The sequence below is a fragment of the Saccoglossus kowalevskii genome, chromosome 10 (assembly GCF_978046115.1).
Source record: "Saccoglossus kowalevskii chromosome 10, keSacKowa6.1, whole genome shotgun sequence".
Lineage (NCBI taxonomy): Eukaryota > Metazoa > Hemichordata > Enteropneusta > Harrimaniidae > Saccoglossus > Saccoglossus kowalevskii.
Window position 1 is genome coordinate 9129848 of NC_140650.1, and position 18721 is coordinate 9148568.

At 35.3% G+C, this 18721-nt stretch overlaps 1 protein-coding gene across 8 annotated transcripts in view; it reads left to right on the forward strand.

Moving 5' to 3' along the window:
- Positions 1–12787, forward strand: part of fgfrb (fibroblast growth factor receptor B) — a 56807-nt gene extending 44020 nt beyond the window's left edge. For 5 of the 8 annotated variants that reach the window (XM_085504117.1, XM_085504119.1, XM_085504118.1 and 2 more), the window contains 11 exons: positions 492–584; positions 1515–1665; positions 2139–2401; positions 2882–3018; positions 4481–4596; positions 5148–5258; positions 7557–7753; positions 8007–8129; positions 8357–8565; positions 9500–9605; positions 10492–12787. In XM_085504117.1, coding sequence (XP_085360243.1) covers positions 492–584; positions 1515–1665; positions 2139–2401; positions 2882–3018; positions 4481–4596; positions 5148–5258; positions 7557–7753; positions 8007–8129; positions 8357–8565; positions 9500–9605; positions 10492–10797 — 1812 coding nt within the window. In that variant the 3' untranslated portion in view covers positions 10798–12787. The remainder of the gene's footprint in view (positions 1–491; positions 585–1514; positions 1666–2138; positions 2402–2881; positions 3019–4480; positions 4597–5147; positions 5259–7556; positions 7754–8006; positions 8130–8356; positions 8566–9499; positions 9606–10491) is intronic. The other 3 variants (XM_085504120.1, NM_001164953.1, XM_085504121.1) reach the window with 3 other exon arrangements.
- Positions 12788–18721: the final 5934 nt, after the last annotated feature.

An 18721-nucleotide genomic window follows, 5' to 3' on the forward strand; every position in this document is an offset into this window, starting at 1 on the left:
GTTTTACACGGGACGTTACTTGTAGTGTGAGATTTGATATTGTTTCTGTGACGTTCACGGTAAATTCAACACAATGCACACTTTTTAGGTCGGGCAGACCGGATTACTAGACAGCGGACGTGGTGCAACTGGTCGGATGGTCGATGTATTCAGTGTGAATATTGGACTTGGGGCCGATCAATGCGGTCGGTGTTTGGAGTAGACAGTGGTCGGATTTCACAGGTTGTTTTAACATAGGCGTCTATGGAGAAATTTCGGGACTACATAAATCGGTCGGTTCTGACAGTAGGTCGGTTTATCCAGGGGTCGGTTTTGACAGGTTTTACTGTATATGTTATGCATTCAACGTAATTTCCCTATGTGATATGGAAACTCTAACTTATCCTGATTGTTGTATATTATATATAATGTATGTCTTCATCACAACCATCGCATGTGTTTACTCATCTTTAACCCCAATGTATGTATTTTGTCTATTTTTGCATGCGAAGGCTGAATGGTCAATTAATCCTCAGTGGACGTGTGACGCCATGATAAGGAATTTATTTCAGGAAAAACCTCCATTTAAGTGTATTCCCAAACAGGTATTGGCGGTGTCTTCAGATCGGGTGTACTCATAGTTGCAACCAGGCTAAGGGCAATTGCCATTTTGGATGTAACAATTTTTCCCTTCATTACAAGCGGGAAGTATGGTTATGTTCAATTTTACCCTTGGCCTGTTTGGTAGTTGAACTATTGGTGATGGTAGATAAAAATAATTTAGTAACTAGTTAGTTTTTTTATTGTTTTGTTATTTCACATTTCTCATTTTATTATTGTTAGTTTTTTTTGTGTTTTTTTCACACTTATCTTTATTATTTTTTTTAAAAGCACTACAGTTGTCGTGTTTGGTGTTTAGTAAATCACATGCGACTATCAAAACATGTATAAAAACATTTTTTAAATGACACATCTAAAAAAAAACTGTTTACTCAAAATGTGAACATGTGTTTTGCGACAACTGTGGTGCTTTAAATATATTCAAATTTATTATAATTTAAAAATTCAATAAGGTATATAAATATTATATTAAATGGTGTAAGAATAAATAGGAGATCTTGCATATACTTGTAAGATTTCCAATCTCCAGTTCAGAAAATGGTAATTCCTCTTGCTTATATTCCTCTTATTATATCCTTGCTGTGTTAGACTATCAGTTATTGAGTGTACAGGTACTGCTAAGATTATCTTGAACATAATCAAAAGTTGTCGGGTTTAAAGCAGAGGAATTTCCTTGTAATTTTATAACAATTAAAAGTGTTGTTGGTAGTGGTAATAAGGTAAAAAAAATCGTTAATTGGAATTTTATGGTATTTTATTGTTGGGAATGGTGCTAAGGTAAAAATTTTAAACAGTTTGTTTTGGTGCTATACCACCATGAATGCCTTTACAGTGATATATACAGCATTGCTATGGTGAAACTAGTCCTGCAATTTGTATACTGAAATTGTCATTGTTTTCTCTCTCTCGCATAGACTGATGTCAACTCGACAATCAACTCTAATCCAGAACGACTTGTTTTGACTAATGTTACTCTGCAGGATGCTGGGAAATACACGTGTCTCGCGGGTAACTCTATCGGAATTGCCCATAGTAGTGCATGGGTTAATGTCATCCCACCTCCAAGTAAGTGTACAGACACATGGAACCCTGCTTCAAGGAACCTGGTCTCAAAATAGTGTGTTCTAATCTTTCATGGACAAAATCTTCACATTTTTTGTTATCATAATGGTAGCATAATATCACTGCTGTAATATTCATAACAAATTTAACTCGTATGATTTGATATGATAAAATCAGGAAATTTGATGCCATATCAGCTGAAATTGTGATATAATAAAAGTAGATATTCCGCGTTCACTTTCCCACTCATATTATTCTGAGTAGTGGAAGGTCTTATCTATCAAACATACCGACAATGTAATTGATGAATTGCTAATGAGAAAATCAACTAAATTAAATGTGAATATATAAAATTACGATAGAACTCAGAAAATAAATGCGTTTATAGTGCTACTTTGTACCCAAACCATAATTAAATTTCAATCTAGAAGAGAATTAAAATGCTCAAATCTTAACTGCATATTTATTTATTTAAGCACCCACACCTACAATGAACGTAACAACACCGTTCTTCACCTCAGCTGTTGGAGTCGACCATTCATTCAGTATTGAAGGTAGTGATACTGTGGTCATCGTTGGAATAATCGCCGGAATCTCTGTACTTGTCGTAATATGCTCCTGTATCTTTGTATGTGTCCGGGGAAAGAAACGCAAGGTTGTCAAATCGGCGGTTATCGTGGAAAATGGTCTTTATCACTTTGTTGATTCACGAACTGAGAGACCACATTTGAGAAGAACGGTAAATAATATTTAAACTGACCAATCCACTGCAAGATTACATGCTTTCCAATCAAACTGATCAATCCACTGCAAGATTACATACTTTCCAATCAAACTGACCAATCCACTGCAAGATTACATACTTTCCAATCAAACTGACCAATCCACTGCAAGATTACATACTTTCCAATCAAACTGACCAATCCACTGCAAGATTACATACTTTCCAATCAAACTGACCAATCCACTGCAAGATTACATACTTTCCAATCAAACTGACCAATCCACTGCAAGATTACATACTTTCCAATCAAACTGACCAATCCACTGCAAGATTACATTCTTCCAATTAATCTTGATTCATTTTGACCATTATTCAAATTACATATGTTTTAAACTGATTTCATTAATCATCCAGTAAGTGTCGATCCAATCCCCAGATTACTTTGCGATGAAATGGTTAATTTGCATAATAACATAATGTTAATACTAATTTCAGCTATCTGGTTCTTCCACTGGCTCTTCTGGTTCTCAGGCTCCTCTATTACGATTTCGAAGTCAGTTGTCTTCATCACTAACCATCTTATCAGAATATGAAGTGCCATGTGATCCAGATTGGGAGATCCCGAGAGATAAGTAAGTTCATTTATTTTGTTTTTTCAGTCATGACAAAAAAGGCAACAAATTGGACTTATTTCTCCTGTAAAAAAAACCAGTTCCTTTTTGAACTAGTCTTTTAAATATGTCTTTTAATGTTTCTGAAAATTCTTAGCTTAAGCTGTGATGAATCTGTATATAGAATATACTAAATTGTAGTTTCAATCCAAGAACCAATCTGAAATCGTCTCTGTTTTTTCAAAATCTTCCAACTCGTGTAATGCTTAGGCTGAGAAAAAAAAAATATCTCTGTTTCTCGTTTCCGCACGCATCATTTTGAACTATGCGCCTCGGATGTTTTTTTCCCTTCTAAAGCATTCCAAAATGCGCTTGTACTCGCACTTGTCTCAAATTTCTTCTATTTTAGAGAATTTTTTTTCCTGGCTTTATGGTGACAATTACATCTCAGCCATGTGGGAATACTGTAAACTGCATTAAATATGCGAAAGACAAATTTTCATAAATTTCATGAGTCTCTAAAAATCATGAAATTTTCATAGCAGTAAATGTAGGTTTTACAAATTGTAGCCTTGAGGAATACCATAAAATCATTAAATCACGAAACTTCCCAGCAATGGACATATTTCAAGTGTTACACAGTAAAATAACCATAAATACATTGGTTTTGCTCTTCAGAGCTCTGGTATGTGTAATCTCAACATTCCATAATAGGGTAACGCCAGCCTCAGGTGTGAACGTATTGTCTCCAGTCGGTCACCTTTCTGGTACATCTAGAAACCCTATAGATAGATACCTCAGTGACAATGTTCCATTATGTGCCCTGCTTATTTTCAGATAGCTGAATTTCAATATTCAAGTTGTCATTTTATTTTTTCCTCACAATATAGCAATATATAACCATTTCTGTGTTGGCGTATATGCCCTTCTTCACCCTAATGTAGCAAATTTGTGGTCCAATGATATGCATTACTGATGTTGACACCGGAAGGAAGCATTTCATTTACCTAATGGCCCTTAACCTTTGAAAACCCAAACATAATGCTATAATTTATAGCATTCTAGTGACGACAAGATACTACAGGTGTTTAACCTACACATCACAAAACAGTGGATATTAAGTGGGCTTTTAGTACAGTCGAGCATAACGAGCATAACCTGTTGAGCTATTGCAGCAAGATTGCATCATTTTGGTGCTTCTCAACAATAATACCGTAAAAAAATGTCTTTTGATCATGTTGTGATAATATGGCTGCTACAAAAAAAAGTATGAAGCTTACATAAGGAAATTAGAAGATTCTACCCAAGTTTTACTCCAAGAGAGAAATGTTCAAGTGTTCACCATGTGTATATAGTTTTCTGCTTTGTGCTTGGTGTAGATATCTAAACAGGGTCAATCAGGGTTAATATTTCTCTACGGAGCCATTGATTGAAAACATATTATTTTTCTTTTTTCTAACCGTGTGGCATTAACTCTTTTCAGACTAGAGTTAAAAGAACCGCTAGGTGAAGGAGCTTTTGGGCAAGTGATAAAAGCAGAAGCCAAAGGCATCTTTGGAAAAGATAAAACCACCACAGTGGCTGTTAAAATGCTAAAAGGTAAGGTACAACTTTATCGATTGGTTTGGTTTTCAAAACACCGTCTCCTACAACCAATCAGAATTGATGTTCTAAAACAAGTTAGATTAATTTTATTTGTAACTGATGCTAAGAATACCCCAGCTGAGAAAGATCATGAACGCAACATTGATTGTGTGGTGTTTGGTTAGAAATACAATAAGTAATTTAAAATGTAGCCTTTTTTTTCAACGTTCATGACAACTATGTGGGAAGCACCCGAAGAATTTGTCTGTCATGTTTACCAAAGATTATTAGAGTTAGTAGCGCTTGGTTGAATAATCATAAAACAAGATGTTTCTAAGTTAACAGATTTATTATTTGTTTAATTCGATGTATGGATTAGTAAAATGATAGTATAGATATTAACATAGCTGGCTTGGTTCCAATGCAGGCCGAGTGTTGTACAAGTATCTGACATCATTGGACAGTGGTACATTGTGCTTTTAAGTATACGTGTCTTATTGTTGTAATTTACACCTGGTACAAAATAAAATTTTCATGATTGTTAAAAAATGTTTCGTTATTTACAGTCAGTGCAACAGAGCGAGAGTTGTCAGATTTGGTTCATGAAATGGAAATGATGAAAACGATTGGAAAACATCTCAATATAATAAACCTAATAGGATGCTCAACTCAGGACGGTAAGTCAAATTTGGAGAATTATATTTCCTTTGCTATTAATGCTAAAAAATTTATATGACTTTCACTTAATTTGTTTTGTGAAATTAACCATTTCACCATTAGACTCTCACCCAAATTTGTCTTCACTTTTTTCTTGAATTTTTCAATATACCTGGAAATGACCCCTAATTTTAGAGCTAACTGACAAAATTTGAGTCAATTTTCAGATTTTACTCAAAAAATTTGGCTACCCCCCCCCCCCCCCCCCGCAAATCTTCTGAAAGAAAGTGCAGACTATAGACCTTACCATTTTGTGAATTTGTGATGAAAAGATGGAAATGGTGGTGAGAATGTTGAAGCAGTTTACAATATTCACTAGTTGTTAGTTGTGCTGTTTTCACTGGATTAAATTCTTGTGAAATTACAATAGAGGCATTGTTAATTGTGTTTTAAAACCCAGTGAATATGCTTGAGATATTAAAGTAATGAAATAGAATACCAGTGAAAATGAATACTTTTTACCTTACAAACTAAACACAGTACGTGTACATATACAGTATATACTTGACAATTATTTTATTTAACCTTTTGGTCAAAACATTTACGAAAAATTTAATGATAAAAAAAAAAGTCAAACACTATACAATGTTACAATACATGTGGTTTTCCATATGCTTGACATGTGTTTTGTGTTTGTTCATGGCCACTGATCATGAAAATAAAACCCTGGATGGTAAAATTTCATAAAATTTTATCAGATAATTCCTGCATGTAACCCCAACATCTGAGATTTTCACTTGGTGACACAGAGCTATGCTATATAGTCACTACATTGATGTCAAATTGTTGCTTCCTGTAAAATAATAAATTTTCACTGGGATTCACCATTTCAGGCATATTCAGTGGCTTTTAAATTCACGGTTTTATCATTTAGATAATGTTTTCTATGCTAAATTTTACATATTCACTTTTAATTTAGCACATTTTCAAGTCAGCGAAATGAGCAAAATTAAAACCCAGTGAATAATTAACCCCTTTACAGTATATTTAAAGTAGACCACATCTTTCTAAAAAAGTAACCTTAAAACATGTAGCAAATATTTAAAAATGAGGACGTGCATGTCCATCATCCCCAGGGATATCGTCTACCAAAAGTTGGTTTAACCCATGACCTTGATTGCAAAATGGCAGCTGTCCTAAACTCTCCCAAATACAGAAACTCAACTGGTAGATGATAGTGGACTGTTAAACTTTATTGGGGTAGTTTTCATAGTGGAATTCTTTCATCAGTAACTCTTAAAAAATCCTTCCTTCCTTTGTATGATTGACGACATGAGTGTAAAGCAGGGCACCAGACAGCTGTTCTTCTCAGAATTCCTCCCAGTATTCACATATAATGAAAGTATGTTGTTTATGTCCTTGTTTCTTCAGAAGCTACAGACATTATTGTTATTTGTTACTGCAACTAGTTGTAAGCTTTTCATACAACTTTAAAAATAACTGTCACTGATAGTTGTAGCTATTACCCCTGACTACTTATTTGAATAAAAAAAAACTTGATGTATCGGAACTACTTTTATGGCTTTCAGGCGTATAATGTAAAATACTTTATTATTGCTTGGAATTAATTTTTGCTGAAGGAATGATTCAGGAAAAATAAAATCCAGCGAATATGCCTTTTTTCCTATATACTTTCCATAGATTCATTTGAATCTTCAATATCTAGAATGCTAGTGTTTTTCAATTTTTACGCATTTTACTACAGGTTATCTTTGTCTATTTTTAAATCAACTTTGTAGGTTTTGCTGTCTGGCTGATGTCTGGTGCCAGTGGTAGCCCTTAAAACAATAGTCTGTCTCTAATTAGTTGTACTAATGCCCTTGAATAACCCTGTAACATGTATCAGATATCTAATTTTCAATAAGGGATGGGTGTGGGAAGTACTTGCCCTTCCTTTAAATGTGTTATTAATACAGGCTATTTTCCTGTCTAATTTCCTATGGACAACCTTACCCAGTTTTATGTAAACTTGTGGCTTTTCTTAGACCATTAGGTACATTTTAATATTGAAATAAAGTACTTGTAACAAGGTATATAATACAATAGAAAGTTATTTCTGCAATATGCATGTAAGCAGTGTCAAATTATACAGTCTTAATAGCCCGAAATTATGAAAAAACTTAAATATAGTGTTATGAATTTGTCATGTAAATAAATTAAAATTTAATAACTATAATGCTGTGTGACATATCACCTGCAGTGCCTAGATCACTCAAAGCCTTTATGTATGTGAACACGTTTATTTCCATTTTTTATAGGTCCATTGTATGTTGTGGTTGAGTTTGCCCCACATGGTAATCTCCGCGACTTTCTGCGATCTAAGCGTCCTCCGAACCCAGACTACGATTGTGAGAAGACAAGATTGGTGAATAACTACGAGCCATTACTTAACAAGCATCTTGTATCCTTCGCGTATCAGATTGCAAAAGCCATGGAATTTCTCTCTTCCAAACGAGTAAGTATTAAATTCACAGGAAAATTAAATTCTTTGTCTGAAAGAATGCGGGCGAATAATTTCATATCAAATAATGAAGGCTTCTTATGTTGCTGAAAAATAACTTTTAAGTCATGACCTTGCTTTAATAATAATAAATACGCTGTTGTTAACAAGAAACTTTTAATCGTTTGACAAGAAGTGCTGGAGGGGGCAATGTCATGTATGTGTGCTGTGTTCATATTGTAATCAATAAGTGGTCAATTCATTTCAGTGCATTCATCGTGACTTGGCAGCTCGAAATGTACTCGTGGCTGAAAATAATATTATGAAAGTTGCTGATTTTGGACTTGCCAGAGATATACAAAATATAGACTATTACAGAAAAACTACAGATGTAAGTATGATTTATTTTTCTTATAAGGAGTCGGGAGCACACCACTTTTCATGGCTGTAAAGATGATATAACGCCAGCTATAAATCTTTTATGTTTCATCAAGTTAAGACTGTTCAGTTGTGTAATACAGTAGAAATTCAGGTCAACACATATCCGGAGAGTTATAGAATGTGCTACTAAGCAAGCAAATATTTTAAATATCCATTATTTTTCAATGTCTTAAACAGGGAAGGTTGCCAGTGAAATGGATGGCCCCAGAAGCATTGTTTGACAGAAAATACAGTACTGAGAGTGATGTCTGGTCATTTGGAGTATTGCTGTGGGAAATCATGACATTAGGTGGAACGCCATATCCATCAGTTCCCGTCGAGAAGTTATTTGACTTTTTAAAGTCCGGAAAAAGGATGGAACAGCCAGTGAATTGTCCAACAGAAATGTAAGTTTTCGTCAACAATTGTCAATCCTCGTCCTTATGAGTTTATCTCTGCTTCCTTGATTTTTAGTTGTTCATAGTTTTCATATTTTTCATTATTTTTACTTGCATTGTGATTCATCGCTCGTATGTGTGTGTAAATAAGTATGAAAACTGATCATGATGTATTTGATTTATGCATCTGTGCAATACACTGTCATATATAGAACACTACAACCTTACCGGATGTCTTCCAAGAAAGGTCATGTGACTGGGACAGGATAGGCTATAAACTGACTTTTAGTGGAGTATTTTGTGGACCAAAAAATGAAATATCTCCTGTGTACATCTGGTTTTCATTAAAATTATTCCAAAACACCATCAGGGGATAGAGATCTTTCAACAGCTGTATAGGAATAGGCAATTATACAAGAATATGACCTCGGATGATTTATCATTGTATTGTCTTGAGAACCACCCCCCCCCCTCCCACATATGTTTGAATCGGGGTGATTCCTTCTCAGCTGATGGATGTCACTTTTCATGTTCATACTTACAAAACTGTACTGTAAATTGAGAAATTTACACCTGCCAAAAAAATTTTTTTTGGTCTTAAAAACCATCAACCATTATCATTACTACACTAACACATGCACACCATATTTGTGGAAAATCTTGCAACAAACCAGTACACGCAGATATTCCAAAAGTTAATCAGAGTATGATATTTTGTGTGCTCTTTTAACAATGCAAGTCATAGTTTGTTGTGAAAATCCAGTTAAAAGTTAGTTCTTCCATAAATTAATTTCTCAATAAATATTCTTGTGTTGTGATACAAAAATGCAACAAATAATCTATTTACATGGTTCATAGCGTGTGAAATAAGAAGCTACGTCACCTCACGTCTATATTTTGAGTGATTACAATTATATAATAATGGTTTCTTTATTTTCTATAGATACCATATCATGAGAGAATGTTGGCAAAAGTTACCGAAACTCAGGCCGACCTTTAGAGAACTGAGAGAAGATGCCGACAGGATAATCTCTCTCTCATCTAATACGGTGAGTATTTCACTTGCATCTTGATTGATTTATTAATTCATGATTTGATTATTACGACAAGGCTTTCTGTAAACGAACTTGAGCTTTTAAATTGTAATAAAGCTAAACAACACTTCCCATTTTTTGACTCGAACAGTTCTGCGAACTTGAACTCAATGTAAATATACTCCCAGAACCCATGCATGATTCTGCCGAGACCACTTATAGTTGACCTTGGTTAAATGAATGTGTTTGGATGCACCTTTCAAAAATTGTCCAATCAGACTTGGTGCATCTTATGCAATGAACAAAATGGCTAAATTTGGAATTGTCTAAGAGGGCGCACTCTAATACTAATGATAAGATGTGCCAATATATAGTGGCGAGGAAATGCCGAGTAAGCAGACCAACTAGTAAAGATGAACAACTTCCTTTAATAAATATTGATTCCGCCATTAGTTCTGGAAATAACAACTTCAATAACTGCGCCTGTTATTGTCAAAAAGCATAAATTGTGCGTAAATTGATATATTTATATGCTAAATCAAACGATTCAGCCATCATGTCATTCTTAACCTTTGACCCTGCAACGTGAACCCTTACTAAGAAAAAGAAACAGCTGTAACCATTCACATGTATTAGAATAACTTTTAACATTTTGAGTCGCGTGCAACGTAAATAATGTAGTAAGGTTTAAACGTACGCTTTGGTATGACTCCAAAGTATTTGATTTGGTCTGTTCTTTCTTGTGTAATTAGAACACAATAAAATAATGTAGTGGACATACACCATGATTATTTATCTCTCTCATACTAGCCCCTTGTAATATAAAGTTTCCAGTTATTTGTGCTTCTCTCAGAATATGTGGCCAGTTTTATTGACAAAGATCTGTATACTAATTTTGCAGGAATATCTTGATCTTGATGCTGTCGGTGACGCACCAGAGAACACGTTTCTAGACAGTGACTACCTGATTGACTCTGATTCCGGCAACTCAAGTGGAAGTGGACACAGTGGTGAACGTGCAGAACTTTGCCGACATGTCTCAACGAGTGAATCAACGGCGACTCGAGACAGTGCATTTCATGATTGCGGTGAGGGCTCAATGAGCTCTATTGACACTAAAGGACAAACGCATACAGCCATCGCTCACACGCAAGATGTGATTGAAGGACGTACGCAGCGACTTAAAAGCATTGAATCTACCGTTTAGATGAACTACGTCCTAACCACATGTGCGATCCATGACTCACTATGCAATGTGTATATGATTCTACAGCAATCATGGACTATGTCGACCGTTCTCCCAATCAGAAAGTGTGGACCAGTTATTTATCACAGGCTTTTGGGGGATGGCCTTTCGTGAAGAGGAAGAAAAAAAACCTGTTTATATATATATATGCTACTTTTGTTGGTTTGATACCACGAGAGTTATACAGGTCTACAGAATGTACCGTCTCAACATTACATAATAGACCAATATGCAAATATCTTCCAGTGATTAGCTGCTACACTGCCATTGTAGACACCAGTACTGCCAGTATTCATGGAATATTATGATTTTTAAGACGACATGCCTTACAAAGTGACAATGAGACACTTTCCTTGCATCTTCATGATGCGTATACTTGCAAAATCTAAATCTCTGCCAAAATATGATAGAGTGTAATTTTTATAATTAAAAATGATTCAACCGGAGTGATAATTGAGAACAGTTTTGTTTAATTGTACAAAAGTATTTTATAATCATGTTGTTTGTTTTTAAACAAGACATCTAATCTGTTTTCTGACCATATTTAGATAGTTAAGAAGTTAGTTAGTTCATTTTCCAAGTTGTCTTGAAGTATAGTGTTGTCACCAGTGCATAACAATAGGTTAATTGTTATGGTACAGTACAGTACAAAGCTCTGGGGAAAACAGTGGATTGCTTGGATCATCTTTTGAACTACTGGAGAAACTGATAACAAAATCAGGACAACTATTTTTACATTATTTTTGAAAGTCACAAACCCAGCAATTAAAAACTTAGCAATGTACCAGACCAAACCGTTTTAATTTCTTATATTCAACGCATTACTTAATTCCAGTATTATCTGTCTTTCCTAGGAGCTAGTTCCCATGTATGTTATTTAGTTAATAGTTAACCGACAAATTACAAAAAAAAGTGTGGTGTTCACACTAGTAAAGCACAGATGATTTAAAAGTTTACCTGTCAGTGAACTAGCATCGACTAAAAAAAGGATTGATACTTGGTTCCAATCAAGTTACAGTATGATATAGTTATATTTAAAAGTGAGCTCAAGCACTGCCAACTTGTAGTGTACTGGTTTCATAACAGTGATGTTTATATTTTATACAAATACTATATGTCCAAGAAGGGTTTTGGTGCGGGTTCTATATGATGTGTGGCTAATATAGAGATTGTAAATTTAAAAGTAAGCTTACATCACACTTTTTCGACTGAAATGCGTTTTAAAGTAAATTTGACGCAAAACTTCATTCGCTACCTTTTCTTTAAAGTTAAAAAAAAAACAGTGATAGTTCCATTTGTAAAATGGAATATTTTAGTCAGGTGTTCTGTTTCGTTTTTTTTTTAATAATGGTTGTTCTGTTCTTAATGAATAGAGTGGATATTTTTCACAAGTTTCGAAACAAATTGTCATTCATAGATGAATGTCTACTGATGGCAAGTTTTGTTATCCCAAAGGTTCTGTACCTGGGAATACCTTCAAGATGGTTTCGTGTGAAGAAACGTGGAATCAAGATCAATTATTTAATGTGGCAGTGGGCACTGTCTGTACAGAAAAATGCCCTGATTTTTTTTTTCATTTTTTCTTGTTTCAGGAAAAAGATATCAAAGTAAATGTGCAAATTCCTCAGAAAAAATGTTTATGTTTGGCACTGCCCCAGTATATTTTAATACTGCTTTTCACTGCAATTGTTACGGCGTTTTGGTGCCAGTTTTTATTTTTATACTATCCTTCAACAATCATGTTTAAAACAAGTTAAATGACTGCCTCTTATTGCAGCTTTTTACTGCCAGTTTCAGTAAATGTTTTTTAAGTTACGTTTCACATCTTAACCATTTTGTAGACTATTTTATATTTCTTGTACAGAGATCGGATATTTTAGTAGTAGTTTTGTATTGTAAAGTTTTTTGAGTACAATAAATAAGTTCTATTATAATCTTAAGTAAACATAAATGTCTTGTAAATTGTTTTATTCATTCCCCTATGTTTGACCATTCAAAGAGAAGTTTAAGGAAATACTGAAAAGAAAACAAGTAACCCAGGCTCATCATTTTGGGAGAGGTGGCTGGTGTGTAGCATGCCTTCAAATTTTATGTAATCTGTAATTGCGTGCATGTGACCTCCACTGCCCTTTTAAAAGTATGGGTATCAGTCTTATTCAATGTTATGTAACATTATGTGGCCCCATCCATAGTACAATCAATTTCAGTTTATTTTTGCACAAAGATGACGCATGTTTACATTTTTGGCTAAACCAGTATGCACATTTTCTGATAACTTTCGGTCACTGATCAACACTGGCTTGCGCACTGCTGGGACACCAATACTGATAAGTTGTTTTTATTAACGGGGACACTTAAACAGTGATGAACACAGTTATTTTGTCTTTGCGTGAGAAAGGTGGGTTCTTGCCAATCAGTCACTGCATGCACAGGAAATGTGAACAAGTGCTACAGCCTATAGTCTATTAAAAATTGCCAACTTCTAGATTGTAAGTGATTGGACTGTTGAAACATGAAAAAATGCATACGGTTTTTGAGTTTGTGCTTTATGAGAGAGATGCATTGTTTTGATGACCACCGACCGTCTTTGACAACTATTCTCATCTAAGATGCACACGTGGCTTTTATACGAATCTTTGCGCTACAGTCAAATCCCAAGAATATGCTTTCATATGGCTATAGAAGCCATTTGGTATTCGCGTTACCCATGAGTCTTTGCGAGTATCTTTCAATTACAGTGAAAGCTGTACCTTATGAATATCGATTATCAGCTTTCATGCAAATTGAAGTATTTAAAGTGGGAGAGTCATCACCTGCGCATGCGTCAAATGGCCATAGCGTGTGATTGTTTACAAACAAGCGTCTACTCATGAGCTTTTGCGTTTTTACTCTGTCAATTTCCGCGCAGGTGACGACCTTCTCGTTTTGATAATAATTGGCACAGAGCTCCACATTTTCTACACCCACAATGCATGCGCAAGACTTCAAGTGATATAGCATCTGCGATCACCCACTTATTCAAAATGAAGGGCTTGCTAATTAGATGATGTTGAACTAGCTCATTAATATTAATTAGATCTCACAATTATTTCACCATATTTTTCTGGATTAAATAATTTGAATTCTACCAGTCATTTTGATTTATAAAAAAATATATCTATACCGGTAAAACGTTTATAACGTCCCCAGCTTTATGCCCTTCACTGTACATTTTGACACCTTATGCACGGTTACTAAAAGTAACCGTGCCTTATGAGACTTTGTTGATCAATAAATGTCCAGTAATTTTCTAAGCAGTAGCTGAAGGTAATCATAACAATGTTACCAAGCCAGACTTTGTGTCATCAAACCACACCTGCAACGTGTTCATTACATTTTGAACTTCGGATTATTCAACTGTTGCTCAGAATAAGGGCTTGACCATTATAAATTTGGGGTGACTGAGGAATCTTTTGGAAGATTCACATACGTCTATCGACCACGGACCTCGTCGCAACTCGTTTCTCAGTTATTTTATAATATATGCAAGTTGTTGTCTTCATTCATAAAATGATTCCCTTCACAAGGAGCCAAGGAACTGCGCACCTAGTTGACTGTATCGACTGATATATCGTGTATGACAAAAATAGACAGATGCGTAAGCCCACATCTACAAATACGTTCGTAGTTCCTAGCTCATTGCACTCTATAAAAAAAAAACTCACTGCAGTAAAGCTAGAAAAAAAAACATGAATGTAATGAACACGTCCCTTCCACAGTCGTCTTTTGGTGACACAAAGTCTGGCTTTACATCCGATATGATTGCTGTTTTGATTTTTACTGACAACTTCAACGAGGCAATTGATAAATATCTACTAAGAAAGTTGTTAATAAAGATAAGTGTTGTTACAAGTGTGTCGTTATTTACTAGAATGTCAACACAGTCGTTTTGGCGGAAATTGGAGGGATTATAGTTATCAATGTTTCAGTTAAACTTTTCGCGAAGTGTCATTAAAGAGTGGTTAAACAAACAAATACCTAGCATGGGTGTACTGTTTAATACTGGTATATGTATGCCCTCTCTACGTACAAATATAGAGGATATTCTGACGTAATTTGCCGTAACAACTACTAGTACAAGTATTCTATATTCGACCGCGGACTGAAATCAACTTCTCAATTTTTCATAGAAAGTCCATGGCGCGTTCATGCGATGCGAGAGGCGCGGTAAAACTTGTGGATGAAAGTCCATGGCGCGTTCATGCGATGGGAGAGGCGCGGTAAAACTTGTGGATGAAAGTCCATGGCGCGTTCATGCGATGGGAGAGGCGCGGTAAAACTTGTGGATGAAAAGACGCGAATAATTGCAAAAGTTGATACGAAATCTATCGCGATGCATAGATATGTAAATTCCACGGTCGGCACATTCTTCAACACGTTTTAACGTGACACTGAGGGCGCATTCCTGACAAAAGACATTCTGACATTTGCTAACCTTTCATAATTGTTTTCGTTCCCTCACGATTATAATTTTTAAATATCATTTTTATATATCAGGTGGGTCAAGCGTGTTCACCATGGGACGAGGCGGAGTCGAAAACTCACGTGACGACTCAAACACAAATGCCGATAGAGTTATGTAAATGAAACAATGTCATTACGGGTCAGCTAGGCATTGCATCAGTGAAAACCGATATCTTAAGTATTCCAGTATTAAATATGTAAGAATTTAATAAAGAGTGAGTTGTTAATATTATAAAAGTTGGACCTATTTCGGGACCCGTTTAAACTCTGACTTTGCTGAGGTTGAATCGACCATGAAATTAACGCAGCTATGTTGTATGGGAATTATAGAATGGAAGATGGTATGTCCAGACAACTGAGTTTATATAATGCGTGTATATTTTTTTAATGTTCTAGCGGTTACAAACGTTAAAAACGTAGTTGAAGGAAATAAAAAAAAACAGCGCAATCGTCATTGTGGACAGTCAGAACAATAACTTGGATAGGACGTTGTATTATAATGAGAATTGGGACACTTCGGCATAAATGTATAGCGTCCTCTATAGCCCGAGTTTCGACCCGTCGATCAACCATAATTCCGCAATTCAATCTAATTTATAAGAAATCTCAATTTAAAAATTCCTTTATTCATATAATATCTGTAAAATGTTATCTGGAATTCGTTACAAACCGGTGTAGTTTCCCGCCCGTGTGTCAATTGAGTACTGACTGAATCCAGCGAGTAATGTATTCACTATACAGCCAGCAGTTCTCGCTGTCATGGTGATATGCGAGTACCCTAAACACATGAACTCAAGTATGGATCTGTTTCCAATATACAACCCCGCCGGCCAAAGAAAACTTTCAAATTACTTAGTACAGGTAAAGAACGGCGACCATTAATGACGGTCGCGAATCGTGCCACGCGATTGGGTAACAAAAAATGATCATTTGTACTGATTTTTAAATCGATACTTTTAGTTTTAAGACATCACTATTTTTTTAATAGTGACCCGCGAATTTACTAGCGATATTGCGAGGCAAAGAACAGAACAATGAATTTTACCATTTTACATCCCGAAAATTGACGATTTGTGTTGTATTTGTGTAAATTCAATGTTTTTAAAAACCACCCTTTTCAGTTTTCGCGGACTTACCAAAAATATCCATTTTCCGCGAAATTCGGAACATCCATGCGTGTTACTCGGCTGGCCATGTGCCACGTTTACAGCCCCGAAGTATTGCGTGTCATGTACAACATACTATATTCACACGTTGACGGCGCTCTTCCCATCTGTAAACTGAAATCAGCTTGAATAAGGGTCTGAGACGGAAATCAAAAACCCCATCCTTTGAAATATAATAACTTTAAACATTTGCTGCAGAATCATTCCGGTGAAATGGGTTTCTGACTCTTGAAAATGAAAAATATTTGATTTCGCTGTAACTTTATGAGGATTGCTTTCGTCTATACAATAATTAGAATTTGAAGTAATATTTGATCGTCAGATAATTGAAGTTACAGCACGTTTTACGTCTGCTGCCATGCAGAAAGCTATCGCTGAGCGTAGTGACGTCATCAATCAGACACATGAAGGCGCATTTCTTTTTTGTGCCGGGTGGGTTGCAGTCCCCTATGTAGTACTGATATATAATATTCATGCGGTTGTTCACTCAGCGGCAGCTGACATAGCGAGGCAAATAACCTCTCTGCAAAGGTTGTAAGAATTCCTGGGGAGAAAACCGGCCTGTTTCGAAATGAAGATCTGCTCATTGGCTCAGACATCAATAATGAAGTTAATTACAGTTTTCTAAGTATATATATTTTCCGTTAGTTCAGTGTCTGTAAAGTGCGTTTTTTGGCTGGTTTTATCTGTTATTCTTTCTTGAAAATTAGTGTACATTCTATTGAATGTGTTCTAGATTTCTCGTCTTTCATTCCCATATAATATAGATTTCGTCTTCAGATATTTTGCTTTTATCAACTCTAGTTTTAGGACGTGTTTGTCCCCTGACTACCATGTGTAGGTTATGTAGGCCTAGCTATAAATGGCTAATGTTATAAAAGTTTGACATTATTTTTTCATGTTTTAATGAAATGCGATTTGTAAGAGTCAGTAGCGCCTAGTTTTCTCTTGTTGCCTTCTGAAAAATTCCAAATCTTTGTATAATGCTCTCTTGATATGTAATATAATTTTTCATTGTCACTAAATACTGCGTATAAGAAATGCCATTGTTTGATATCACAGATACAACGAGTCCTTGAGTGAAATTATCAGTTTTACGCCCCCAGCGGTGGGTACGGGCTGGTGAAAACGCTAACATTGACTGAAATACGAGTATAATACAGAAGCATACCGTGTTCGTCCCTTTAGTTAACAAACAAAACTAAATAACTAACGAACCAAATGAATAAATAAACAAACAAACAAGTAAATAAATAAATAAACATTTATTTATTGCGGCATATTTCTGCCCACCAGTCTCGAGTAATACAATGTGGGTTGTAACCATAACAACATCAACAGTACACTAATAAATTTATGATTTATCCGTTACTGTTTGTGACAGCGCAGACGTTCTCTGATGACTTGAAGGCAGCCTACGCAAAGTTGTCAGCTTGAGACGGGATAATTGTGTGGAAATTTACAATCCTCTGTGTCAATGAATTTCCATCTTCCTTCAACCGTTAGCCTGACAAGTAGGCGTAGTAGCGCCCTCGCCGGGCGAACGGCATCAGACCTCACTAAGTTGGGTTTGGAGCACCGCGGAGGGCGCAACTCGCGCGACTCGTCGAGCTACCTTCAACTTGTGTTTCTGCGGAAATATGTTGAGACTAATATAGCTGGGTTGTGTTTATTGCTAGGAGCATTCCAAATATAACATGCTTAAATATTATAAAGCAGAATAAAATCGGATTTGTTTGAGTAGTGTGTGTTTTGAATATTATAGAACATCATAGTCCTATCCGCGAAGCAGTGATGTAAAAGTTAATCTGACCAGTAACCTGACTGTTACTCTGTCTTCAAAAATCTGTATATATTCTATTAAATTTGTCGAAGATTTTCCTTTTTTCATTTCCATATTCCACCATCTTCAGATGTTTTGTTTTTATCAACTAATGTTTTAGGTTGTGTGTGACTCCTAAGTTCCAGGGGTCAAGGATTACTGCTACAGTTTACAGGAAATAAAAAGGCATTTTACGTTTTTACAGGAAATAAAATGAAAGTTCCATTTACAGTAAAAAATAGGTTTTTACACTGTACAGATAAAACAAATTCATAATTACATTTTTACAATATTTGATAATTTGTGTTCAAGAATCAAAATTGGAAATTGCGTACGAATTACGACATTTAATGTGGAAAATGCTGTATACGTTTACAAAAAATAATATCTTTGT